The 27,052-nt window shown below is 44.0% G+C and overlaps 1 protein-coding gene across 1 annotated transcript in view; it reads right to left on the bottom strand.

Annotated features, from left to right (window-relative positions):
- Nucleotides 1–17,531: 17,531 nt before the first annotated feature.
- Nucleotides 17,532–27,052, bottom strand: part of ngfra (nerve growth factor receptor a (TNFR superfamily, member 16)) — a 31,705-nt gene continuing 22,184 nt past the window's right edge. The window contains exons 5-6 of the mRNA XM_015948773.3: nt 24,843–25,042; nt 17,532–17,717 (exon numbers count right to left, since the gene is read on the bottom strand). Of these exons, the coding sequence (XP_015804259.1) occupies nt 17,665–17,717; nt 24,843–25,042 (253 nt within the window). The 3' untranslated portion in view covers nt 17,532–17,664. The remainder of the gene's footprint in view (nt 17,718–24,842; nt 25,043–27,052) is intronic.

The raw sequence follows: 27,052 nt of genomic DNA, 5'->3' as shown, positions 1-27,052 counted from the left end.
CTGTGTGCCAGTGCAGTTTTTCAATGGGCCATGGTGGACTGACTGACCACAAGCTAGTAGTAGCCACATGAAAAACATAAAGGACGTAAAAGCACGGGGAACCCTTCATCAGTTTGTCATCCACAAAGCCATGGCAGAAGCAGATATGGTACGTAAACATTGTTTTTTTTAACCCTCTGGTTAAGGTGAAGGTATTTATATGAGGAAAAAAACACTGTGTTGGGGCTTGTTTATTATTATTTTTATTATTTTTGTTGTCTGTTTCTGTTTTTCGTTTGTTTTTCTTTTTTGTTTATTTTTCAACTTGGGTGTTTAGTTTTGATGTAGCCTAGTCTTGGTTTATGTGTTGTTTGGATAACTTACTGGTAAAACTAAAAGAAAATTAAAATGAATTAAAGCTGCAAGCAGCGTCGTTCGGCCCTCGCAGCTCCGCGCCGCTCCGGCCTAGCCGGCAGCCCGGGGCACCAGGGCACATCTGCGGAACAGAAACGTCGGCCACCCCGACACCAGACACCGCAAACGATCACCTCATCCGCACCTCACCCTGACTCAGCATCACCTCTTATCCCACCATTATATTACACGTCCCACAACTAGGGCATACTCTACCTTTACGACTCTGGTGGTGTGATGACACAGACCAACTGTAATGCTTTTCTGACCACGTTTTTTGAAGTTATTGTAGGTTAAACTTATCTATGGGCGCTGGAAAGCTTTCAGATCATGACAAACATGGGCATTTCACCATAAAACAATAGACTTCCTGTAGTAGGGGGCGGGACTTAGGGGATGTCAGCTGTCCACATTGTCATTGTCTTCAGATGTGGTCAGTGATCACACAGACAAAGTTTGATATAGATCTGATCGTGTACATGGGAGTTATTAGGTCAAGTAATGTTATGGCGACAGGTTAAAGTTTGAGGCTTAGCCACGCCCACACCTTTCTACTTATTTAAAATCCGACGGTTGAATTTTTTCCTCTATGTCTTAAGAGTGTATAGCAGAAGCTTGAAGGTGATTGGTGAAAAGGGCGATGGAGCATCACTCTCCAAACAACGTGTGCGAAAACCACTAAATCGAGTACTTGGACCAAAATGGCCGACTTCCTGTGCGACTTTGCACGTGGCTCCAAGAGACTTTTTTGTAGGGCCTGAGACACCACATTAGTGTACCAAATTTTGTAATCCTCAGTAAAAGCATGGCTTGGGGTTGACAGTTTTAATGGTCCTAGGGGGCGCTATTTCAGAAAGTAGGCCACGCCCACAAACTTAAGCTGATCATTTCTATTGGGGGTGAGACTAGGATCACTCACAACAAATTTCGAGGTGATATCACGATAAATGAAGAAACGAGAGGCAAACGTATTTCCATGGCGTGATGGCGAATTTCGCCATGCTCCCAAAGCCCCGCCTTTTTTCAAAACCTTACAGTACTGGAGACCAAGTGACCTCAACTTGTCTGCTGCTATTTACCAGAGATTCCTGGTGATTGGGTAAAAGGAGTCCAATAGGGAGCTGTGAAAAAAAGAGTGGCGTGGCGAAAGGTCAAAGTTTGAGGCTTAGCCACGCCCACACCTTTATACTTATTTAAAATCCGGCGGTTGAATTTTTTACCCTATGTCTTAAGAGTATATAGCACAAGTTTGAAGGAGATTGGTGAAAAGGGCGACGGAGCATCACTCTCCAAACAACGTGTGCGAAAACCACTAAATCGCGTACTTGGACCAAAATGGCCGACTTCCTGTGCAACTTTGCACGTGGCTCCAAGAGACTTTTTTGTATGTCGTGAGACACCACATTAGTGTACCAAATTTCGTAATCCTCAGTAAAAGCATGGCTTGGGGCTGAGAGTTTTAATGGTCCTAGGGGGCGCTATTTCAGAAAGTAGGCCACGCCCACAAACTTAAGCTGGCTATTTCTATTGGGGGTGAGACTAGGATCACTCACAACAAATTTCGAGGTGATATCACGATAAATGAAGAAATGAGAGGCAAACGTATTTCCATGGCGTGATGGCGAATTTCGCCATGCTCCCAAAGCCCCGCCTTTTTTCAAAACCTTACAGTACTGGAGACCAAGTGACCTCAACTTGTCTGCTGCTATTTACCAGAGATTCCTGGTGATTGGGTAAAAGGAGTCCAATAGGGAGCTGTGAAAAAAAGAGTGGCGTGGCGAAAGGTCAAAGTTTGAGGCTTAGCCACGCCCACACCTTTATACTTATTTAAAATCCGACGGTTGAATTTTTTCCCCTATGTCTTAAGAGTATATAGCACAAGTTTGAAGGAGATTGGTGAAAAGGGCGACGGAGCATCACTCTCTAAACAACGTGTGCGAAAACCACTAAATCGCGTACTTGGACCAAAATGGCCGACTTCCTGTGCGACTTTGCACTTGGCTCCAAGAGACTTTATTGTAGGTCCTGAGACACCACATTAGTGTACCAAATTTCGTAATCCTCAGTCAAAGCATGGCTTGGGGCTGACAGTTTTAATGGTCCTAGGGGGCACTATTTCAGAAAATAGGCCACGCCCACCGGATGTTCACATCAGATCTTTTGGGGGGGCGGACTAGGATCACTCACAAGAAGTTTCGTGGCGATATCTTTAGAAATGACGAAATGGGAGGCAAACGTAAGAACACGGCAGTACGCCTGACTTCGCCGCGCCGCCACAGCCCCGCCCTCTGCCGAAAACTCCCATAAAGTGACGCAAACCAACCCCCACTTGTCTTGAGTTACCAGCTACAAATTTGTGGTGATTGAGTGAAATGGGGCCATTTGGGACCTTTCACAGTAAAACTTGTCCTTTTTTGTCCTGAGGGGGCGGGGCTTGTGTGATGTCATCATCCGACCATTCAATTTACTTTGTGGGTGGATGACGAATGACCACAGAAAGTTTGGCAACTCTATTCCATTCAGTTAAAGCAGTTTAAATTTTTTTGGCGAGTAGTCAAACTTCGAGGCCTGGCCCCACCCCTTCAACATATACGAAAACTCAGAATTTTTGTCTTATTCTGTTCGCCCATCCCTTCTGAGCAATTTTACACCATTTTTGAGACGATCGTGCAATCCATTCAGAAACGGACCCTAAAAACGGCAAAAACGGCTAAAAATCGCCATTTCAACCCAAAATGGCCGACTTCCTGTTTGATATTGACCATGCTTGCAAGAGACATTTCTGTGCGGACTGTTGAGTACAACAAGTGTACCAAATTTCATAACTGTACGATAAACTAAGCTTTATGGAGAGGGGTTTTTTTCACTTTGTAGGGGGCGCTGTTCAGCCATTTTATTTGCGATTTTTTTGGGACCTTTAAAATATAAAATTTTTCACCAGGCCTGACAAGTGTGCAAAATATTGTGAGTTTTGGGGTATGTTAAGGTCCCCAAAAAGCCGTTCAAAGGGGCACCGGAATAATAAATAATAATAAACAGAGCAAAAACAAGAGGCCTTCGCAGCGCTTTCGCTGCTCGGGCCTAATGAGAGGTAAAACTGAGGGGGTAGGCTAAGTGTATACTTCTGCCTACTCCTTTTCAAACAACAAAAAAGTTTAATATGGGCATGTCCAATGAATATCTGTGGCATTTGGCCAGAAGTGTAGCTATACAGCTATATATATATATATATATATATATATATATATATATATATATATATATATATATATATATATATATATATATATATATATATATATATAATTTACAGGTGACTGCTGCAAAGATAGCCCATATCTACCACACTGTAAAGCATGGTTTAAGCTATAACTCCGCTGACTGTGCACTCAAACTGACTGTACGAACGCTGAATGACTCCAGTATTGCCAAGAAGATGTCCTCTGGGAGGACAAAAGCTGAAGCAGTTGTCACAGATGTCCTGTCTCCAAAGGCAATAGAAGAGGTGATCAAACAATTGAAAAGTTGTGCAACTCCACTCCCATTCTCTCTTCATACTGATGCTTCAAATAAGGGAAATCAGAAAATGTTTCCCTTGGCCTTGCAGTTTTTCACACCAGAGACTGGAGTTGTCAACAGGATATTGGATTTTATTGAAAATCCAGATGAGTCCAGATGGATGTTGTAGGGCTGTCATGGTTGACACATCTCTGCAACATTGCGTGGTCATCGGGGGCAGTTCCTGTGGAGTGGCAGACCGGGGTGATGGTCCCCATCTTTAAGAAGGGTGACCGGAGGGTGTGTTCCAACTATAGGGGGATCACACTCCTCAGCCTCCCTGGAAAGGTCTACTCCAAGGTACTGGAGAGGAGGGTCCGATCGATAGTTGAATCTCAGATTGAGGAGGAGCAATGGGGTTTTCATCCTGGTCGTGGAACTGTGGACCAGCTCTATACCCTTGCAAGGGTGATGGAGGGGGCATGGGAGTTTGCCCAACCAATCCACATGTGTTTTGTGGATTTGGAGAAGGCTTATGACCGTGTCCCCAGGGACACGCTGTGGGGGATGCTCCAGGAGTATGGGGTGGGTGGCTTTCTGTTAAGGGCCATTCAGTCCCTTTACCAGAGGAGCGTGAGTTTGGTCCGCATAGCCAGTAGTAAGTCGGACCTGTTCCCGGTGAGAGTTGGACTCCGCCAGGGCTGTCCTTTGTCACCGGTTCTGTTCATATCCGTTATGGACAGAATTTCTAGGCGCAGCCGTGGCGTGGAGAGTGTCGAGTTTGGTGGCAGGAGAATCTTGTCTCTGCTTTTTGCGGATGATGTGGTCCTCCTAGCTTCATCCAGCTCTGACCTTCAGCTCTTGCTGGGTAGGTTCGTGGCCGAGTGTGAAGCGGCTGGGATGAGGATCAGCACCTCCAAATCTGAAACCATGATTCTCGACCGGAAAAGGGTGGCTTGCCAACTCCGTGTCGGGAGAGAGGTCCTACCTCAAGTGGAGGAGTTTAACTATCTCTGGGTCTTGTTCACGAGTGAGGGTAGGAGGGATCGGGAGATCGACAGGTGGATTGGTTCAGCGCCTGCAGTGATGTGGACGCTGAGCCGATCTGTCGTGGTGAAGAGGGAGCTGAGCCAGAAAGCCAGGCTCTCGATTTACCGGTCGATCTACATCCCAATCCTCACCTATGGTCATGAGCTTTGGGTAATGACCGAAAAAACGAGATTGCAAATACAAGCGGCCGAAATGAGTTTCCTCTGTAGGGTGGCCGGGCTTAGCCTTAGAGATAGGGTGAGGAGCTCGGGCATTCGGGAGGGACTCGGAGTAGAACCACTGCTCCTCCGGATCAAAAGGAGTCAGTTGAGGTGGTTTGGGCATCTGGTCAGGATGCCTCCTGGACGCTTCCATAGGGAGGTGTTTTTTCGGGCATGTCCTGCCGGCAGGAGGCCTCCGGGCCGACCCAGGACACGCCGGAGAGGTTACATCTCCAGTCTGGTCCGGGAATGCCTTGGGGTCCTGCCAGAGGAGCTGGTGGAGTTGGCTGGGGAGAGGACGGTCTGGAGCTCCCTAGTTGGGATGCTGCCCCCGCTACCCGGACCCGGATAAGTGGAGGAAGAAGACGACGGCGACAGATGAGTCTGCAGAGGGAATAGTAAAATTAATACAACGCACTCTTGAAAATGTGGGGCTATCCCTAGATCAGGTTTCTGCATTCAGAGCTGACAATGCAAATGTCAATTATGGCATCCACAACTCAGCCTTCACAAAATTGAAAGAGACCAACAAGGAGATCCTTCATGTCAACTGCCAGGCACATATTGCCCATAACACTGTGAAAAAAGCCCTGGACACGCTCTCAGTTAATGTGGAAAATATTGTCCTTAAGATATACAGCTTCTTTTGCACCTCTGCCAAAAGGAGAGAGTCCCTGAAGGAGTTCTGTGAATTTTGTGGTGTTGAATTCCACAGGTTGAATTCCGCGTGCTCTCAGGTCTGAAGATAAGCTCCTCCTAGCTGTTCCGAATGCTCGTTTAAAAAGCCGTGGAGAAAGGGCTTTCTCTGTCTGTGCACCGAAGCTGTGGAACGCATTACCACTGCTAGTGAGGCAAGCACCAACAGCTAGCATTTTTAAATCACGCCTGAAAACTCACTACTTCAACCTAGCTTATACAACATAATTATGGACCTCACTGACATCTGCACTGTTTAAAAATGGACTCCACAATTATCGACTTCCGTATTATTGAGGTTCCTTGTAAAATGTTTTTTCCTATTTTTATTCACCCTGTTTCTTATTGATTTTTAGCTGTTATTTTTGGGAATTTTGTTGTATTTCCTTTTTATCTTTTATCTGTGTTCGACATGTTTGTATAACGCCGGTTTAATTAACCAACATTTTTAGTGTACAGCGCCTTGTTTGGTTGTAATGCCTTGTGAATGCGCTTTATAAATAAAATTGGATTGGATTGGATTGGATATCCTGCACCATGTTGTGACAAGATGGCTGTCACTCAACCCTGCAATCACCCGCCTTCTGCAGAAGTGGGACCCGCTGAAGTTGTATCTCATCAGCATTGGTCAGGAATGTCCAAGGTGCCTGAAGGAATTGCTGAAGTTGACAGAAGATGCTGCTGGAGTTGAGGGAGAGGCAGACATTGTGGAGGTCTACCTCTTCTTCTGTAATAATATCATGTGTCTGTTTGAAGAAGTGGTGAAAAAACTGGAGAAGAATGTTACCACATCTGTTGACCTCTGTTCCATCATGGACTGTTTCCTGAAAAGACTTATTCAGAGAAGAGATGATGGCTTCTACGGGTACCTAACAAGACAGAAACTCCAGCATCTCTCGCCATCTGATACTGAAGTTGCCAGGCAGGAGTTTACAGCCTTCCTAGACACTGCCATCTGCTATGTCAGGAAGTGGGTTGACTTCTCAGAAGAAAACTGGCTCTTCCACCTGCAGCCCTCTATCATCTGGGAAGATCTCGTTTGATGTCATGGAGAAAATCATTGAGCGGCTTCACCTGGTTGGCAGGTAAGAAGGAAACACTTTCTAGAGAAATGATACACCATGTTTTAAAATTAATGATGGTTACAAATAACTAAATAGAATTGATAAGATAACATGTACAACTAAAACTATTATCACTAACTTTCTTTGGAGTATACATATCAGTATATATATATATGTGTGTGTGTGTGTGTGTGTGTGTGTGTGTGTGTGTGTGTGTGTGTGTGTGTGTGTGTGTGTGTGTGTGTGTGTAAGCATGCAATCTTTTATACACTATTTTACAAATTCAAACAGTTCATATACTTAATATAAGGATGGATAAATACATAATAAAGTAGACTATTGTATTGTATAAATGCTATACAATGCAATAAATATACAATAAATGTTTTCCATTTATTTACCACTGTAAATGTTCTATGTGGTGCTTATAACCCAGGTTTACTTCTTATCTCCATTAGCAGGTTAAACATCTCTATGGATGAGCTATATGAGTGTGTCACTGCAACCAGCCTTCTGGAGCACCTTACCAAAGGACATCAGGAGAACGAAAAGTGGGAGTCCAAGGGAACAGCAGAGAAGTGGATGGAAATTCTTCAGGCAGCTGACCTCCCCAACATCCAGCCTGTTGTATCCTTTGGACTCAGCATCCCATCTTCCACTGGGTTTGCAGAGAGGATTTCTCTCTCATGAAGAATAAGTGGACTGATGTGCGGAAGAAATGTTCTACTGAAGTAATTAGATGTGAGCTCATTGTCACTCTAAATTGTGACATGTCTTGCTCAGAGTTTTACTCTGCAGTACTGAAAGACAAACAACTCCTAAATGCAGCAAGATAGCAAAAGTAATGCAAATGGAGAAAATAGTCTGTTTTCACATAATGTAGCACTGAGCTTTTGAGTTCATGAGTTTGAACACTTTTTTTTACTTCAACTGTAGGCTACAGTCAAGGCCTTAAGGCACAAATATGTTTACAGCTTCTCCGCAGACTTTCTGTTTGCACTTTTCTAATTGCACTAAATGTGCACTGTTACAGAGTTGTTCTTTCTGTTGCTTTCTATTAATTTATACAATTTTAAGCTAAGCAGAACAGAGCTGTTTTAAAGAGAGAGTTATTTATATTCTAAAAAGTAAAGCATAACAGGGTTCCGTTTACGAAAGAGACCTGCTTTATTGCATTATTTTATCATTTTGCACAAAAAGTTGAGCATAACAATTTTCTGTTTAAGAAAAATACCTTTGTTACTTACATAATTTTGTCATTTCACACCATAAATAAATGGCTAAATGATCATTTGTTTCCCATGTTTTCATATCACAAAAAAATATGCATCTTCTTAAACCAACTTCAAGTCTAATAGTAAAAAAAAATCCTTTCACACACAAAAAAGAGCAAAAAAAATCACCACGCTGGGAAGGGTGAAAGCAATCGGGGTGGCCGGCCCTGCCCGCGAGGTGTCCCTTATTTATTTTTCAGGGCGTTGGCAGCCCTAGTCACTGGGTCCTCCTTGGAGCTGCATATAGGGGCATCAAAGCAGTCTTTTAGCCTATCACATTTGCGAGTCATTTTTGGCTGACTCGAACTGACTAAATAGTTAATGTGAACTGCTTTAAATGTCAACCATGAAAGCAGACAGCAGTCACATTTCAGCTGGCCTCTCTCGTATTGATCTCCTTCTGTTTTAAACACAGTTAGGCCTTTCCATTTGTTAAAATGTTAAATAATAAAACAAAAAAATTAAATATATGACATTAAATGATTCATGCAAACTTGTGATTTTACAGGTGTAGCATTCTATTTGTTTGTCTAGGAAGAAAAATGCTTCAGCTGATAAATCTTGGTTTATGCTTGATGCATTCACTTTCCGCTTGGTGATGCGGCTCGCGGATGGAACGCGCTTCACAACTTGCAGCGTTTATGGTTCGTGTGGCTTGTCTCTGCGGCGAGCCAATATTCTCCCAAACTGTAGGGGGCAGCATGAAGCTCTACAGCATGCATCCAACACTATTAAAGATGAAGTGGAACCACGCTAGAAACACACAAGCACGCAGGGAGATGGTGCCGCCACAGGGATTGGAAGTCTTGATGAAATCTCCGGCGAAACGCTTTAAAACTGGTGAGGAGAAGAGAGACAGTTCGAAATGGTATGAAGCAGAGAAGCGTGTGCGTAGGTGGAATGATTCTTGGCGGTTTGAAGAAGACGGGAGGCGCAGAGAATGGCCGTGTTCAAGTTGAGCAGCGGCTCGCCTGGAAAACAGACGAGAGCAGACGGAAGCAGCAGGGGGAGTGGCTGAAAGCCGGCGTTTAAGTCGGACAGATTTCCCTACGTGTGTAGCTCCGGGGTGACGTTGGCTGAAGATATCGCGTTAGCGTTCACACTTGTTCAATTTTAATTCTGGTGCCTGTTAGCAGCTGAAACACATCCTCATGTGCTTGTGGATATCATATATTGTATATGAAAACATGACTGTAATAATAAGTAAAGGTTATCAGCTGTAGGTTCAGTGTGCTCATAGGAAACGTGACAAAACACATTTCTCTTTGTGGCCTATATTGTTGTCATCATCAACATAACATGATTTACAGAATACATGTGACCAACTATCATTTCATGTTCTACCACCGGATGTTTGGATCAAAATATGAACCAATCAGATCTTAGATCAGGTGAGAGCCAGGCGTTTCCCGTCATCCCCTAGGTTTAGTAGCCGAGGGAGAGCAACTGCAGCGCCTTGCTCCAAAGTCTGCAGCCGCCTTGATCTCACGAGGTTATCGTTGCCTACGTATGCATGACGTCAGAGCAAGTCGGCGTCAAGTCGGACACAAATCTAACCGGCAAGCACTGCTCGCCGCTCACCGCTGGTCTAATCTGCGCAGAACTGGCTCATCTCGAACACGGCCAATGGCTCGAGTACAGCAAAGCGGAGTTGGTGAAGTACTGCGTTGTATGCCGGAAGTATGCGACGACAAACAGCTTTTAACAGCATCCTTGTCTGTTCCGACAGTGCGAGCTATTTCTCTCCAAGAATTATTAACAACATGTTGATCACGGTGATCTTTGAGAGCTGAATCATACAAATGTCTGTATTTACGAACTCTGCCATACTAGTTCATGCCAGCCCGCCTTGTTTTTCCGTGTTCGACCGTCCGCGTGGTTAGAAAATTTCCTAGGTGCGCGGTGCGGAAAGTTTGGGCCGTGCGGAGGCGCAGTGGAGGGGCGTGGTTGTTAAAATGACGCAATTTTGCCACGCGGAGCCGTGCGAACCTCGCGGACGTGTCAAGCATAAGGCCTCACTGTTCTTGCATACATTCTGCTGAAGAACCATAATGGAACATTTCTGCATTTTACAAAAAATCATTCTTTAGTTAAAGGTGTGGTTCACAGAGAAAAAATGTTTTAATGATTATTTCTGATTATAATCAGTCACTCTGAGTTTTTCATGCAGACTGAAAATGAAAATAGTCTCCTACACCAATCTCCTGCATTAGCTTCCGATAGAAAATAGACGGTGAAACTTGAGGATTTTACAAGCCTGATTGATCTACGTCACACTGTCACTTAACATTCATGGACTCATCCATCTTGACTCAAGTGGGGAAGGATGTTGTTGGTTTAGCATCCAGGAAACAGCAGAGAGCATCTCTGCTAGCAGAAACTATCTATTAGCATTAGCAATTCCACCACATGGCAGAACTCTTGCAGGCTTGTGTTACTTGTGGAGATAAAAAATCAATGTTGCAGAGCAAGCAGAGTCAGTGGTAGAGCTCCGTTTCTGTTAGCCAAGTGAGATGTCCCAATATTAGGAAGCAAGACTCCAGATCATACCGTTTGAAGCTCTCCTCTGATCTGGCAATCTTCTAGATCCTGAAACCGGTGTACCAGGGGTTTTTGTACCCAGAGTCAGACTTACAAGCATTCATTCATAGAGACAACTGCAAATGGATCCCACCTTTAAAGTCAGCACAGTGCAGCATTGTTCAAATCTATAGCACCAAGAATGATCTGCTAATTCCTGTTTAGAAAAAAACGACCAAATAAAATGATATGATGGTATCTCGAAACAGTCCTCTGCGCATGCAGAGCAGGAATGTGGAAGACCTCGTTGATCTCATTACCACACAAATTTGTGATAAGGAAACGTATGATCTGGGAGAATAAACAGAAACACAAAAAAATTCAGATAACTGCGCTAAACTCTGACTTCACTGAGCTGGTGATCTTTAGCAACATAAACGATCTAGACAAATAAGGCCAATAACATGTTTTTTATTGTTTTGTTATTGATGTTCATTTCACTTGCACTCAGTTTCTTTTTTTTTTTTTTTTTACATTTTGCAGCATGGTTTTCTATATTTTTATCAACTCTAAGAAAATCACATTTACACAAAGCTCTTTACATTAGTAGGTAACTACATATGACATTCAGCGTATTTGGGGACCAGGTCCTGATGTAACTCTATCAAGTAATAAAATCACAGATAATCACAGTGAGCCTCCCCATGGACATCACCGTGATGCAGATTACATGTCCGGCTGCCTCTATAATGAACGTACACGGTCAAACGACTGTACATGCAAAATATCTGTACAGTACATCTCAGCTATCAGATAACCTGCGTGAATTTCAGAGTAAAAGTTCTTGTAAGATGTTAATGTTCTCTAAGTGCTACATGATTTTGTAATTACAGTATGTTGGCATACATTATGAGTTCGCCGGCAACCTGTTTGTGATGCAAGTCTCGGTTTTGGTGCAATGTTTTTACAGTTTGCTTGAGTCTCCAAGGCTCATCCGTAGTTGTGACTTCAGTTCAATAAAAGCCTTCATTAGCTCTAAAATAAAAACAAATAAATCACAAATGAAAAAGTTCTAACAAAGTAAAAGAGGAGGGGGAACAGAGTCAAATTTGTAAACTCAAAGACACTGAACACTGTACACAGGCACTTGAACTGTGGTACACTCTTTGAGTGCAATCATATATCTACTAAGTGCTACAAAATAACATCACTTAGAAAAAACACTTGTAGTACTATTCGTAGTATGAACAAACTGGAAACGTAAGGATGAAAACATTTTAAAATAACAGACGTTGGGCAAATATAAACCAATCTTCAAACGTGTCTTGCATATTTTCAGTGTAGACCCAGGCTGTGCATTCTGACACAGACACTCTCACTTCACAAGCTGTTGGAGAAAGAGAATACGTCATCCCGGGGAGCACGGTTGGAGGGCTGGTTGGCCCTCAGGGGAGGATGGTAATGAGGCGTTTGTGGGTTGTTGGGGGTTAATTTTTTCACCTTTACACCGACTCTCTGGTTACCCGTACTGTAGCAAAGTCTGCTTTAATCTCTGAGCCACAGCTAGGATCAGGATGAATCATCCCAGCTAGAAGAGTGAATCACACACTCGTCTTTGTGTGTGTATGTGTGTGCGTGCATGTGTGCGTGGTCACATGTTCACCACAAGGCCGCAGACTACTGCAGGACTCGTTTCTATGTCCATTCATTATGTCTCGGTGATTCATGAACCACGCGTGAGGAGACCAGAGAGCTTAATTGTCTGAAGGTGTTTGTGACCATGTGATCGATCCACAGTACCACACAGCACGTGATGACTCATTTTTTTCTTTGTTTTCCTCTCCCTCTCTGACATTTCCTATCTATCACTAACCCCTACGAGTGCGACTAACAAGCAAAGTTCTCCAAAACTACTGTCGTCTCGCAGCGTCATTATTGCTGAGACGTAGATGACAACTTTTATGACACTTGGTGAGGATAAATATGTGGGGAGGATCCACAGAACTAACACTTGTGTTTTTGAATTTCAATTAAACTAAGAATTAATGCCATTTCAAAGATGATATGAAGTAGATGTATAATCTTTTCTTACACAAAGCCAGTTTAACAGTTTCAGGCTCCACTGGTTTTTACTCTGAACAGACCGGTTTCTGTCATGAGGAAAATCAGATCTCCTCCACATCTTAGTCACTTTCTCCTGCAGTATCAAACCGCGTCTTTAAAATAACACATCCTTTTCATATGGCAACATTATAGAAGTCATGAAGGAGGCATCCTTTCCATACAAGTTGGTTACATAAAATTTTGAAGCATGTTGTCATGTTTTTGTTTGGAAGAGGTCATGAAAGAGCAAGTCAACCCCTACCAGAGTCTAACTCTACTCGCGCTTCATGTTTGAAAAATGCAACACATGCTGTTGCCTGGCAGACCGAGAGGGTGGAGCCGCTAACAAATACACACAGACTCAGGCTCACGACAGCATTGTGACATCATAATGTACCAGTTTACATCATAGCATACTTCTTAGCCAATAGCGGTGGCAGATTTAAATTAAAATACAGTGCAGAGTTTTTACCTGACAACGGCACAACACTGCCAGTTTTAGGCAGAGAATTAACATTTTAACTAAGATGCACTGAAGTGCCAAATTATTGACGACACGTGTCTGCAGCACGATTAGACACTCGTTTATTTAGTTTATCAGCAAAAAAAGTTTATTTGGGGGTGACTTGCTCTTGAAGAAACACGTACTTTGAACTTTATTTAACTTCAGCTCAAGATAATGATTACATTTTTAATTCCTGGTGAAGTTTCTTCATCCTTCTATGTTCAGAATCAATGAGACGGTACTCATTTGCTTCCTTGATGACATTTCTTTTCTCATCATAGCAGCTTTACCGTTTCAAAGTGAAAGATGCAGGGTAAAACAGTTTTAAACTGCACTGATATCTTTGTTAACATGAGCTCATGACACTCTTTGTTCTTTTAGTCCCCGTGCAGAGCGCTTTGATCACATTCTCACATGTGTGGATTACTGTAAAGCCAGGTGGGGACTCAGTTCAGAGAGGATTTCTGGGTTTGAGGTTGCTTTGGATACCGCAGGTGTGTTCATATTTTGGCCACATAAGGTGGGTGATCTTAGAAAACTCTGAGTTTCCAATGATCTGACTCTGATCTTGAAACTCAAACTGCTTCACAGAAATCTCTTCACCAATAGGAATGTGGTCACAACATCTTGCACGTGGTGCAGGACATCAAAACCGTTAATGACCCTCTGGATGGTTTGTGAGTTAAGCCTGGTTTATGCTTCTCCGTCAGCTCCGCAAGGGACAGACACGCACGGATTGACGGAAGCGTTTTGCTTCTCCGTCTCCTGGAGAGCGTTGCAAAGCAATTGCCCGGCAGGACCACAGAGGGCGTAGCGCTGTTCTGTGGTATCCTGTCATGTATCGGTCCAAGATAGTGTGTTTACCGTGAATCCTCTAATACTGGCCCGGGCCTGTATTTGACTCGAGCTCATCAAGGCCCAGGCCTTTATTGGAAGGAGGGTCAGTATTAGAGGCAGGCCTCTATTTCTATTTGAGCAAAATGAACTAATGGTTCGCTGGAGTTTTTGACAATTAAAATTGTGCCCACATTTTCAAAGTTAAACACATTTCTTTTAACAACGGTAGTTTCTGCTTCAGCCCTCTCCCCCCTCCCCCTGCGCAGCGGCCGCAAACTCACTGATGCGCCTGCAGCCTCTCGGAGTTCCTGCTGCTCTAAACATTAAAATAATTATTTCATTTTCTGTTTTTCACTTCTGATTACCTTCAATGGTGTCTGTTTGTTGCAACCACCAGGTACAAAAACTAACTTGTTTTTATTTGGCTATTTTTCTGTCCTGCCTGTTTATTATCTTCCTGCATCTCCTCTCAGTCCTAAAGAGAAACTGCTACCTGGGTTCATATATATTCACCTCATGAGTTACCTTTGAACTGCAGTTCTAAAAGATCTACCGACCGCTAAAACAGCGGAGTGCTCGCTGCTTGGCGGCCGTATCAGTGATCAGTGCGTCGGAGGACAAGGTGATGCGCGCAGCGCCCCGCTCCACAGCATGCAGCGAAATGCATCAGGCGCAAATAAAAGGCAGAAAACATCAAAGGAAATGAACCGACATGAACGATCGCGTGTCAGTACCGACGCTCTGCAGCGCGTTGCCCCCCCCCCCACCCCCCCACCCCCCACCCCACCCCCGAGCGCAGGAGCTTGTCACCTGCTGACAGCAGGCTGCTGTCTTTTCCGAGGGCTGCATCTTGCCGGTCATTATCACGTGACAGCGACTAGTCGACGACAGGCATAAAAAGTCACTATAGTGAAGTCGACTAGTTCATACAACCCCTGTTGCTCCCTAGTGTTCTGCAGCATAATCAGCACGTTCTCTTTGAACTTGATATCAAATTGCCTCCTCTTCGTCTCCGCATGGTTAAACTTACCCTCGCGGTCTATCACTGGCAAATCAAAAGTGAGACGATGACACAACCGCCCCCGTACTTGCTTGTTACCACATTCCACCCGGCCACAATAAGAGACCGGCCATTATTCACCTCCGCCGCCTCCGACACCGACCAAAATTGGAGACCCGGCCTTTAATTGAATACCGACTTGTATTAGAAGATTTACGGTATATTATGTTTTTTGTGTATATAAGAGACTTTTTAACACGGACATATTTGTCTCTCATTCTCCACCTCTTCATGCGCTCCCCACCTCTAAACCCACGTTTCCTGTCATTTCCGTCCACAAATAAAACGCTTGCTGCGCATCTTTTCACTCCTCCAGTCACGGGAGAATTAAACGTTTACATATTTAGTTTTTTCGCGAGGTGTTCTTCAAGCTTCTCCGTGTCTGCCGCTAGTTATCCTCGGCTCTATTTGCAATGGCGGCCCTGTAAACAACAGCGGCGTCCTGACCAATCACAAGCTTGCGTAATCCGTCTCGTTCGACGGATGTTTAAAAAAGTGGGCTCGACTCCGTACGTACTTGCGTGCCTGCCAGAGCCCTACGCAAGGACGGATAATGGCGTTGCGTGTCTCCGCACTGACGCAGACGGAGAAGCATAAATCAGGCTTTAGCTTGCAACAACAGCTGTCATTACAGTTTAACAGCTTGGTATTCTGCATTTCTCAGCAAAGGTTAATAAAGTACCTTAAATACAGTAGTTCACACCAACATGACTCTTCTCAGTATGTATAGTTGTCAATGTGTGCCAGCAAAACCTTTTGTCACTGGTCTGTAAACAATCGAATCAATGAATCTAATAACATCCCAGCTCCGTCTCAATTCCTCTGTTCACTCAAATTCTCTGAAAGTCAACACAATCCCAGTCACACCAGAAGAAAGAAATCCTGAGAATCTATGTGCGCCTGTGAGGAATGAATGCAGCCGTGCTCGGCCACGTGTGTGTTGTTTACAAGGTTCACTTCTACAGCTACCGCCAGCAGCAGGGGGGGGGGGGGACACATGAAAGTGGTCTTCAGTAATGAAAGGTACCACACGGCTTTAGAAGTGAGTCTGGACTAAGTGCTTTATGTCACCAGAGCAGTGTGGTAAATGTCAGCAGCCTCAAACTTGGATAAGAGGTCTATAATATCACACTGACGCTTCAGCAAAAGCCGCGCAGCCTCGACGCCGTCTGCAGCATTAATCTTATGAGAGTGGAACAGAGGCTAAACGAAGCTGAAATCCCTGAGGTAATTACTACCTGCCTGTCAGGACATCTCCTAGATGGGCTTTGTGTTGACATGAACGCCAACGACAAAGCGTTTCTCCCCCAGCGCTGTTTATCGCCCAGCAACACCGATGAGGCTGTATGCACGACTGTAAAGCTGGAGGTGCCTTCATCCTCTGAGGGGTGTCCCAATATCCTGCTCAGAAAACACTATAAATCTCCCATTTGCAGATTAATTAGCAGCGATGACACTGTTACTCCCTTTTTTTACTCCACAGATGGCTTCCCTTTCCCTTTATCTCAGTGAGTCAGCAGAGCTCCACCGTCTAGAGATGTTCCTCTCCTCTCTTGTTGCACATCCAGATCTTTATGGGGTAACGTGGAAGCAGCTTGCTGAATCAGCCGTGTAGCTCGTGTAGAAATGAAAGTGCTGTGCCACTAACATGAGACAAACATTTGGAGTGTGACATTGTCAGCAAGACACTGCTGAAGAACAATCCCAGGAGACACGGTGAGACGGGGAAGCTGTGTGGCTGTAGCCGAGGAAGAAGTAATGACTTTTCGTTTGAAGATGAGTCACTCACGTAATGAAATAGTATAACGAGAGACACGTTGGTAGTTAAATCAAACAAGAAGAATACATTTCAGAAGAAGATGGGGGTGACTCACGGCACTCCTGCTGCTTTTAGTATCGCCAATGACAACGGGTGTCTGACGGAGTGAATCCTGTGGAGAGGGACTGAGGTGTGTGAGAGTGGGACGCTGCAGAGAGAGATATGAGAGGGGAAAATGCCCCGGTCTCTTTGATGCAAGAGACAAAAATACATGCTGATTTACCCTTCAAGCGCAAACGTATCATGGCAGCTGATCGCAAAATTAAAAGACGCTTGGAATATTTCTAAAGAAAAAGGTGTGTTAAACTGGCAGCCGTAAATAATTGTGTCATATATTGTAATGGGTTGTTAAAATGAGATGTTGTATTTATGAGTAACACTGGTTCTTGTGTTTGGTATTGCCATAGATTTTGTGTGCAGGCACACTTTATGACAGAGTCAGTTTCAGGGATGAAGAGTCTCAGACTGTGGCCCAAAGGTGCTGGAAGGTCCGAGTCAGTCTAGTGGTTAATCTGTGGCCACTTCAGCCATGAATCACAGTCTTCTTCTACATGATCTGTGTGGCACCCCCATCCTTTGCTTTGGTCCATGATTAGTTCCAATGCTCTTGTCCCTGTCCTCAGTCCAGATGCCTCCTCTTCCTCCTCAAACTTCAGGTGGAGGTGAGTCAGGATGGGGGCCTCCATCCACACTCACCACTGCAAAGCAAAAGACAATTACTTTACTGGGGGAAATTTTGATTTTCTGCAAATGTAAGTTTCCCAGTCAGGCTTCAAACGCAGACTCTTCCCTGTAGGGAGCCCTGTGGTGTCATACATCCATCTGAGACTGTTATTTTGAAGCCATTAGCTAAATGAAGATGAGAGACAAACGCTCTCTTTTCCTACAAACCTCTCAACCTATTTTCCATTCAGGCAAGCCATGGAAACACCTCGGGAATGCAAAGGCGTTTTTGACAGGATCCCAAAATGTACTGTGTTTCTTGTCTTTTTCAATGCTTCCTTGTGTCAGAGAGCTGCATGACAACAACGTTTAGAGGAAAAGATCTTGCTTTCACATTGCAGCCCCTCCTCTGTCACCACCACAACAAAATAGCTCTGGTCCAAACTTTCAATGTGACTGACGCCTAATTAATCATATCGTTGAAGACCAAGTTCACTTTTTCTTCAATACATTTGCAGGATAAATATAGTGTTGTTGTGAGTTGATCTCTGTGGGGGGGAAGCTCTGGCGCTCTTGTTTCAGGAACCAGAACACAGGTGAGCTTCAGACGGCAGGATTTGATCAGTTTCCTGATATTCAGACATCTCGTTTCTGATTGGCAAACAGCAACACAACTCTACCATTGATTCTGTTGAAGCTGGCCTGGTGCTACATCTGCAGTGATGCAGACTCTGTACCGATCTGTCGTGGTGAAGAAAGAGCTGATCCAGAAGACAAAGCTCTCAATTTGCTGGTCGATCTACGTTCCCACCCTCATCTATCGGTCACGAACTTTGGGTAGTGACCAAAAGAATCAGATGGCGAATACAAGCGGCCAAAATCAGTTTTCTCTGCAGGGTCGCTGGGCTCTCCCTTAGAGATAGGGTGAGAAGCTTGGTCATCCGGGAGGGGCTCGGAGTAGACCCGCTGCTCCTCCACATAGAGACGAGCCAGTTGAGGTGGCTCGGCCATCTGATTAGGATGCCTCCCTGGTGAGGTTTTCCAGGCACAGCCAACCGGGAGGACCTAAAGGAAGACCCGACATGCTGGAGGGACTATGTCGATCGGCTGGCCAGGGAACACCTTAAGATGGTCCCAGAGGAGCTGGCCCAAATGACTGAGAGAGGGAAGTTTAGGCCTCCCTGCGACCCGACCCCGGATAAGCGCCCAAAAATGGATGGCTGGATGGATGAATACCAGCAACATGACTCTACCACTGACTTTGTTTGCTTTGCAATGCTGATGTTTTATCTCCACAAATAACACAAACCTGGAGGAGTTCTGCCATGTTGTGGAGTTGCTAATGCTAATGGTTAGCTTCTCCTTGCTGACAGGGATGGACTGGGACCATAATTCAGCCCCTGGAATATTGAAGCTGTCATGTAAAATGTTTTTGGGGAGGTATCCAAGCAGGAGGAGGTGAACATTGCTGCAGTCTGCTCGATCCTATGATGGGAGGGCTCCTAGTGGTGGGGGCAAGAGGCTGATGAAGGCCACAAAATGGCCCTGGAGCACACCCTTCGTCAACGGGGGCACACCAGCCGTTTTGTTAGCCAAGACCTGCTCTGCTCCCTCCTGGACATTGAAATCAACAACAGTAGCTAGTCAAGATGGGTGAGACCATGAATGATGCTATTCAATGTGACAAGGAACTGCTTGACTTGTCTAATCTGAGCATTCCCCCATCAATTTTCTTTAAGAAGCTCATTTAGATTTAGGAAATAGTGGCAGAAGACTCTTTCACATTTTGCTTGTGTGTTAAACTCATTTAATTTGTTGGATCTCTGAGACATGATCCCGATCTTTTCTCTCCGGTTTTCTATTCATTCGTTCTAGGTGAAGGGGAATAGTTTGTGCTTTCCACATTCAGATTGGGTGTTAAACCCCAAATGATGCTCAGAACTTTTCAAATAGAATAGAGTGTGGCATGTAGCCACATCTTTCTCTTATTTCCATGTTTTCATCCAATGGGAAGGTGCCAAGACCAAGTGGGTGGGACTGAGATTATGTATGGGAAGAATCAGGGCCCTTTTGACTGATGAGCACAGAGATGGCTTCAGGGGGTACAAGGTGAGTTATTTGGTTCCATTTCCTTTGCTGTTTTTATTTAAACCAAGTTAAACTGATCTACTGAATCATGGTCGTTTTTGGAGTGTATCAGGAAAAGAGTTAAAGTGTCACCAGTCTACCTCTCCTGGGAATAAAGAACCAGGAGGATAATCTGACATAAAAGAAGCTTTCTATGCACCTTAAATAGCAACGTCATATTTCAAAAATAACAAGCAAAAATAAAACAACGGTCCCTCTGTGATTTTGGTTTTGCTCTTTAATTCTGATCGATGACGGTCAAAATGTATCTTCCTGTTTAAACTGCAAGAACATGTTCCACAACAGCAAAATGGACAAAAATGTGGGACTTTTTACAAATGTTGGCAGGATTTTACAGGATTTTACATATCTCATAGTTATTCAGGTTCAAAAGTGAAAATCTGTTTGTTGTCAGCACTTAAATTCCCACAGAAAACTCGTGAAAGCATGAATTTTGTCATGTCGTCACACCACTCAATTTATCACGGTGTCTCTAAATCACATTGTGAGACAGGAGAAAGTAAAGCTGTGGATTTATTCTAAACCAGAAACCAGTCATGAGTCCTTCTGTGTTTTACTGAAACTGCATTTGCAATGTGATAAATGACACAGCAGCATCCTAACCTGCAAACGTATAATGTTACACGAGTCTGATGAACGGATTTTTAAGCTTTGGCTTTTACATCAGGCACTTCCACAGAATCCTAAATGTTTAGTGAGGGTTTTAGCTGTAACCCCTTGATAGAGGTTGATTGTACGACTGAAATAAACTTCCTCCTCCTTCAGCAATGCTTCTTTTATCATCACTTCCCTGCGGCTTTTACCTCAAGACAGAGCAGATTTTTCTCCTGATTCTGATGGAAGCCACTCAGCATTATTTATATTTTGGTTAGGAAGTCTGCTGATGTGTGATTTTATTTTAGCCAGTTTGAAAGTTTAAACATTTTATTTTTACCAGGCGTTGCTTTAATCTAGGCTTTACAATTGCCTTTTATTTTGTTATAAATTCACTAGTGGCTTCTCCCCCATCGTCCGAGGGTCAAACATAGGGCGGGAATGCACAGTTGGACGATGTGCGTGAGGGCTTTGAGTCTTGTTTAAATTTTAAACACCATCTATATGCATGATTGCTGGGGAGAGGAAGCAGAAGAGGTTGAGAGGTGCAGGGATGGGGGCAGATAGATGGGTCTTTGATGAGCTGACAGAAATGAGGCCAAGCACTCTTCTGGAAGAATCTCTCGTCCCTCGAGAGTGACTCATACCGGGAATACCCCCTTAGTGACAGCGAGACGCATTTTCTCTGCTCCATCTCTTTTCATGAAAGCTGATTTGACGTCTTATGATTGAAGCAGTTAGCATTACTTTGCCCCCTCTAAAACATGGTTCAATGGAAAAAGGAAACCCCCTGTGATTAGAGTGGATTTATAGTGAATGCACACCCCCATTTCTCTCCCATGTGTGAGGTTGTAAAGGAACCAAGAATCTAGTTTCCGCACTAACAAAATGCTACTCACGCCAATTATCACCTGCTAAACACTGATGCTACATCCGATTTAAAAAGGCTAACAGGCCAGGCCTGGAATCCGTCGTGTAACGCCTGCTAATGAGCCAACAAGTTAACAAGGGAAAGGGTTAAAAGTTAAGTCATTCTTTCAATGAAGCATTCCTCAGCTAGCCTGGCAAGCCAGACTAAATAAATGTATTATTTAGTCTGGCAACGCTCCACTGACGGCTCTCGGTTGTGGGGCGGGTTCTACCATTGTCTTTCAAATGATCTCCGCATGCTACTGGACAAAGAATGTGACATACTCTTGTTTCACTCTGTTGCATCATCCCACCCACCAGGCATTTAGAGTGCCCTGATTGGCCCACAAAGCGGATAAAGCTCTGTGATTTGTTCTCTAAGCAGATAGAGCACTATGATTGGCCCACCATTATGGACCAATCACAGCTCTTTATGTTTTTGAAACCCCTCTAGAGAGCTGTGATTAGCCAGCCAGAATGCTGTTGGGGCTGCAGAGGTTCCAGTGGAGCGTTCCTAGACCAAACTTTGCAAAGCAAGAATTTGGTCTGGTTCACTAGGCTATTCCTCAGCTGCTCCTGCAAAATAAATCATTTTTATGTTGTCTTAAAGGAGGGTGAGTTTTCTCCTAAATGATGCTTTTGTGAAAACTTCTCTGCTTGTGTCTACAGATCTATGACCCAGCCTTTTTAATGGATGTGTAAATGGTACATAAGTTACAGAAATGTTGTACCTGCAAACTCCCTTCACAATAGGAGCGTTTCAGACGTGAAACGGCAGTGGAAGCATTCCAGCTGGTCCCACGTGGCCACAAAATTATAAAAGAATTGTAACACTAAGCACGAATTCAGCAGTTCATGCAAAAACAACCAAGAAGAATGACGGCAGCTTGAGTCCAAAAAGGTCTGAGGTTTATTTTCTGTTCTGTTTACTTCGACTACAGAGGTTTCACAGGAAATGGCGTACTTCTTCTACAAGTTAAGCAACTGGAAATCTGCATGTAACTTTTATTTAGAAATTTTCTGGATGTTTTACACTGTTTTCGTGTTTGACTTCCGGTCTGGCTTCAATTTGTACTGCTAAACTTGACACTTTCTGGAAGCATAGCATGTTAAAAAAGACTCAAAGCGTAAGCAACATGTCCTGCACTTATGGAACGCTTCCAAAAGAAATGCTTCGCAGCTGGTGGAAGCACACCTATCAACTATGACAGCGGCTAATACTGAGTTCCTTGCAAATTACGCTATGCTTAGGCGTCTGGTGGAAAGGCCCAGTAAGAGTGCTGGTTTCAGCTTTATAAAGCTGAGGACACATACCATCACCTTTTCAGTCTTAAAGCTTTTAACTGGAGTACACTCAAATGGGTTTTAGCAGACTTTTGTATAACTGAAAGACTGTTGACGACAGAGTATATGATCTGTTAAAGCAACACGATCTCAAGCTCAAAGGGTAAACAAACAGCAGCGGTTCCCTCTCTCGCTGTTCACCATCTTTGTTTTGGGATTCACGCCGATTCCTTGTCAAATTCTGACACTTTTTCTGTGTCTACCTCTTTATTTATTGGCTGTTGGCAACATGTGTTTCCAGTTGGGTGGGTAATCAGTCCAAACTACCCGCCTGAATCCAGAAATTCGAAAAATGTTTGATTGACTGTGAGCAAGGTCAGGTTAAGTAGTTTTTCCTCACACAGAAACAGATTTATGTGCAGACTGGTGCTGATTTTATCCAGCAGAGAATCCTGGGTAAATCTGTCCTCTGCTTAATGAAAATGTTCATTAAAAGTTAAAGAAAAGAGGGAAAGTTCTTAATCGATAAAAGGTGAGATTTTATATCTGTGGTATTTAACTTTGCTGATGTCTGACAGCCAGGCTCTCGATTTACCGGTCGATCTACGTCCCAATCCTCACCTATGGCCATGAGCTTTGGGTAATGACCAAAAGAACGAGATCGCGGATACAAGCGGCCGAAATGAGTTTCCTCCGTAGGGTGGCCGGGCTCAGCCTTAGAGATAGGGTGAGGGGCTCGGACATTCGGGAGGGACTCAGAGTAGAACCGCTGCTCCTCCGGATCGAAAGGAGCCAGTTGAGGTGGTTTGGGCATCTGGTCAGGATGACTCCTGGACGCCTCCCTGGGGAGGTGTTTCGGGCATGTCCTGCCGGCAGGAGGCCCCCGGGTCGACCCAGGACACGTTGGAGAGGTTACATCTCCAATCTGGTCCGGGAACGCCTTGGGGTCCTGCTGGAGGAGCTGGTGGAGGTGGCCGGGGAGAGGACGGTCTGGAGCTTCCTAGTTGGGATGCTGCCCCCGCGACCCGGACCCAGATAAGCGGAGGAAGACGACGACGACGTCTGCTGTTTAATTATACTTCAGAATTTGGGGCGGATTTTCTTTCAAAGTCCTTGAAGTTTGTAAAACTGGTCAGAGTAAAATTCCATGTACACATTTATCTGTGTGATGCCAGAGTGAGACAACAACAGGCAGAACATCTGCACGATGCACAGCTGGAGACAAAAACTAAACTGGGTTCTTTGCACAGTTAAAATGCATTAATGACAGTCAAATAAACAAATGCACTGAAAACAAGATCTGTGTTTGTCTTTCTTAATGCACTCCACCAGTGCAAGTAAATTAAGCACATGGAAAATTGCTTTATAATAGATCAGTAAAGTGCATAATGTTGGTTCCAAGCCAGACTTCAGTTAGTGAGTTCATCTCGCAAAACCTTTTCGATTGTGTCTGGCTTCATGGCAAATATGCCTCACAGACTACACTCAAAATACTTCCCCAGCCCCAGGAGACGAGTATAAGCCGATTTGTAAGCCTAGTGCAAAAGACATAAATCAAACTCATGCAGCTTCTTACTCGGCGAATGCATTTTAACTAAAGTTTTAACCAGTTTTGATGAATCCGACTTGAGAGAAAAACTTGGTGCATAGTTCCTCAGTTTGATAATCTGAGCATTCTTGATCCCTAGTACCACACATTCCTCATTTATGTGCATGTTGGCAGACGCCTGCTGTTGGGGGATTTAACATTTTTTATTTAAATCCACAAAACTTTATCTTTATTTCAGATTGAAAATGTTGCACAATGCAGAGAAAACGTCTCAGAAGAAAGCCTTGAAGTTCCAGATGATGACTTACTTCACCAGCTTTAACATCTGTGCGTGAGCGGGTAATGTGCTGACTCTGCTGCGGTAAACAACACTTTCTGTGATCAGCCATGTGAACGCGAGGAAGCACCACGACTCTGTCACTTTATGGAATGAACCTAAACAAGTTCAGTTTCTGGAGTCGAGGGTCGGAAAAGTCGGTGTTTCAAACCAGCAAAAAAATAATAATAAAGCTGACGTTTAAACGGCTTGATCTACAGTTACTAGAATTTGGTCCAGATTAAAGTTCTAAAATACTATTTTCTGCAGAAATGATGAAATGAGAAGAAACATTTTTTTATGAGTCTCTCAAGACAAAAACCACAAGGACAAAAGATAAACTGAAAAATGTAATCTCACCTATTTGCTCCTGTGTGTGTGTGCGTGAAGGCTGCGGCTGGACTTCAGCCTGGGCTTGTTGCTGCTGCTCCTGAAGACTCTGAGTGTCCACTGAGATGCCGCTGTCACTGTGCAGCTTCTCACCTTCTGGTGTCACCATCTGGTTGTTTGTGGCAGCACGATTATTAGCTGCCTGCTTGTTCTGCTTGCAGCTATTCCACCTGTGGATACAAAGCACGTGTCTGGAAACAAAACTGTAGCAACTTCTTTAACTTTCAGACAACACGTCTTTACTTTAATAGCCTACTTCTAAAGCAAATTAAACATGATCTTTTTTGGAATATTGTTGTAAACTGTAAGATGTTAAAGAGGTCCTTCACTGTTACTTTGAATACATTGGCAGTGGTCTATAGTAGGAATGAATGCCTTGTAAAGCCTGATTCATGCTTCTGCATCTGCGTCAGTGCGGAGACACGCAACGCCATTATCTGCCCTTGCGGGCCTGCTGGAGAGCCCCGCAAGTACGTACGGAGTCGAGCTCTCTTTTCTAAACATCCATCCATCGAGACGGAGAACGCAAGCTTTTGATTGGTCAGGGCACCGCTGTTGTCTACAGCGCCGCCATTGCGCCCTCAAAAACATAAAGAGAGCCGAGGATAACTAGCGGCAGACACGGAGAAGCTTGAAGAATACCTCGCGAAAAAACTCTAAAAACATGAACGTTTAATTCCCCCGTGACTGGAGGAGTGAAAAGATGCGCAGCAAGCGTTTTATTTGTGCACGGAAATGACAGGAAACGTGGGTTTAGAGGTGGGGAGCGCATGAAGAGGTGGAGGAGGATGAGAGACAAATTTGTCCGTGTTAAAAAGTCTCTTATATACAAAAAACACAATATAAACACACTATCTTGGACCGGATCCATGACAGGATACCCCAGAACAGCGCTACGCCCTCTGCTGTCATGGCAGGGAATTGCTTTGCAACACTTCCCAGGAGACGGAGAAGTATGAGGGTAAATGTCTCCGTCCGTCCGTGCGTGTCTCTCCCTGTTGGAGCTGACGGAGAAGCATGAATCAGGCTTAAGTCATGGGCACAAAAATCTCCGATGTGCCTTTCAGCACAGAGAATTCAGCCAGAGGTGAAAGTAATCTCAGACAACAGGATTTGGAGTCTTACTTCCTGATATGTGGACACCTCACCTCTGACTGGCTAACAGCAGCGCCACTCTACCACAGAATCCATTTACTTTGCATTGTTGATGTTTCATCTCCACAAATAAGAGCCTGAATAAGTTCTGCCATGTGGTGGAGTTGCTAATGCTAACAGTTAGCTTCTACCAGCTGATGTGTTCTCTGCTGTTGCCTGGACACTAAACCAACAACAAACATCCCCGTCGTGAGCCATGATGGGTCAGCCCATGTGACAGTGTGACGTAGATCTGTCAGATTTTTCTAATCCTAGAGTTTCACCGTCTGTTTTCTATCAGAAGCTAATGCAGAAGATAGGTGTAGGAGACTATTTTCATGGTCAGCCTGCATGCAAAACTAAGAATGACTGATTATAATCAGAAATAATCATTAAAAAATAGTTTCTCAGAGAAGAACATATTTAAGTCAGAATTGAACGTTTCTGTTTGCCCACATTTTTTCTCTAAAATGTGTTTTTCGCAAACAATTTCAAGAGCATGAAGAAAATTAGCAGAGCAATCACTAACGAATGACAGATGAGATATTTGTGAGGTTGTGAACGATAGAACCGGTTGAAACATTTACGAATGTCTCATCATATTTTGTTTTTACATGTGTAACAAAAAACATACATATGGAGTGTGTGTACCACTCGGATTTCTCCTGGTCGGCACGTTTCAAACAGTCAATCCTCTAATGAGCTTGTTTACTTGCTCCAAGCGTGTTTATCTGGCGTCTGTATCTGTTGGACTGGTGTCCTCTCTAATGTGTTTGTAGTCTCTGTAAATGCATTAAGTGGTGTAGTTTTCTTTTTTCTTTTCTTTTTTTTTTTTGAAAGAAGTGGGTCAGAGCTGCTCCAGCCACAACCAGACTGAACATTTTTCTCTTCAGCGATTTTTGGTTTTCTGGGGAAACATCTGTGTTAAAGGGATGTTGCCTCGAGCACTTTTCACCCTTTCTGTGCTGGATTATTTTGTTTTTGAGGTGTCAAACTCAATTGTGTATACACATTTAGGACCAAAGTAGGCATTTCTTTATTTATGT

Source organism: Nothobranchius furzeri, chromosome 5 (assembly GCF_043380555.1).
Source record: "Nothobranchius furzeri strain GRZ-AD chromosome 5, NfurGRZ-RIMD1, whole genome shotgun sequence".
Taxonomy (NCBI): domain Eukaryota; kingdom Metazoa; phylum Chordata; class Actinopteri; order Cyprinodontiformes; family Nothobranchiidae; genus Nothobranchius; species Nothobranchius furzeri.
This window is presented reverse-complemented; position numbering and strand designations above follow the sequence as displayed.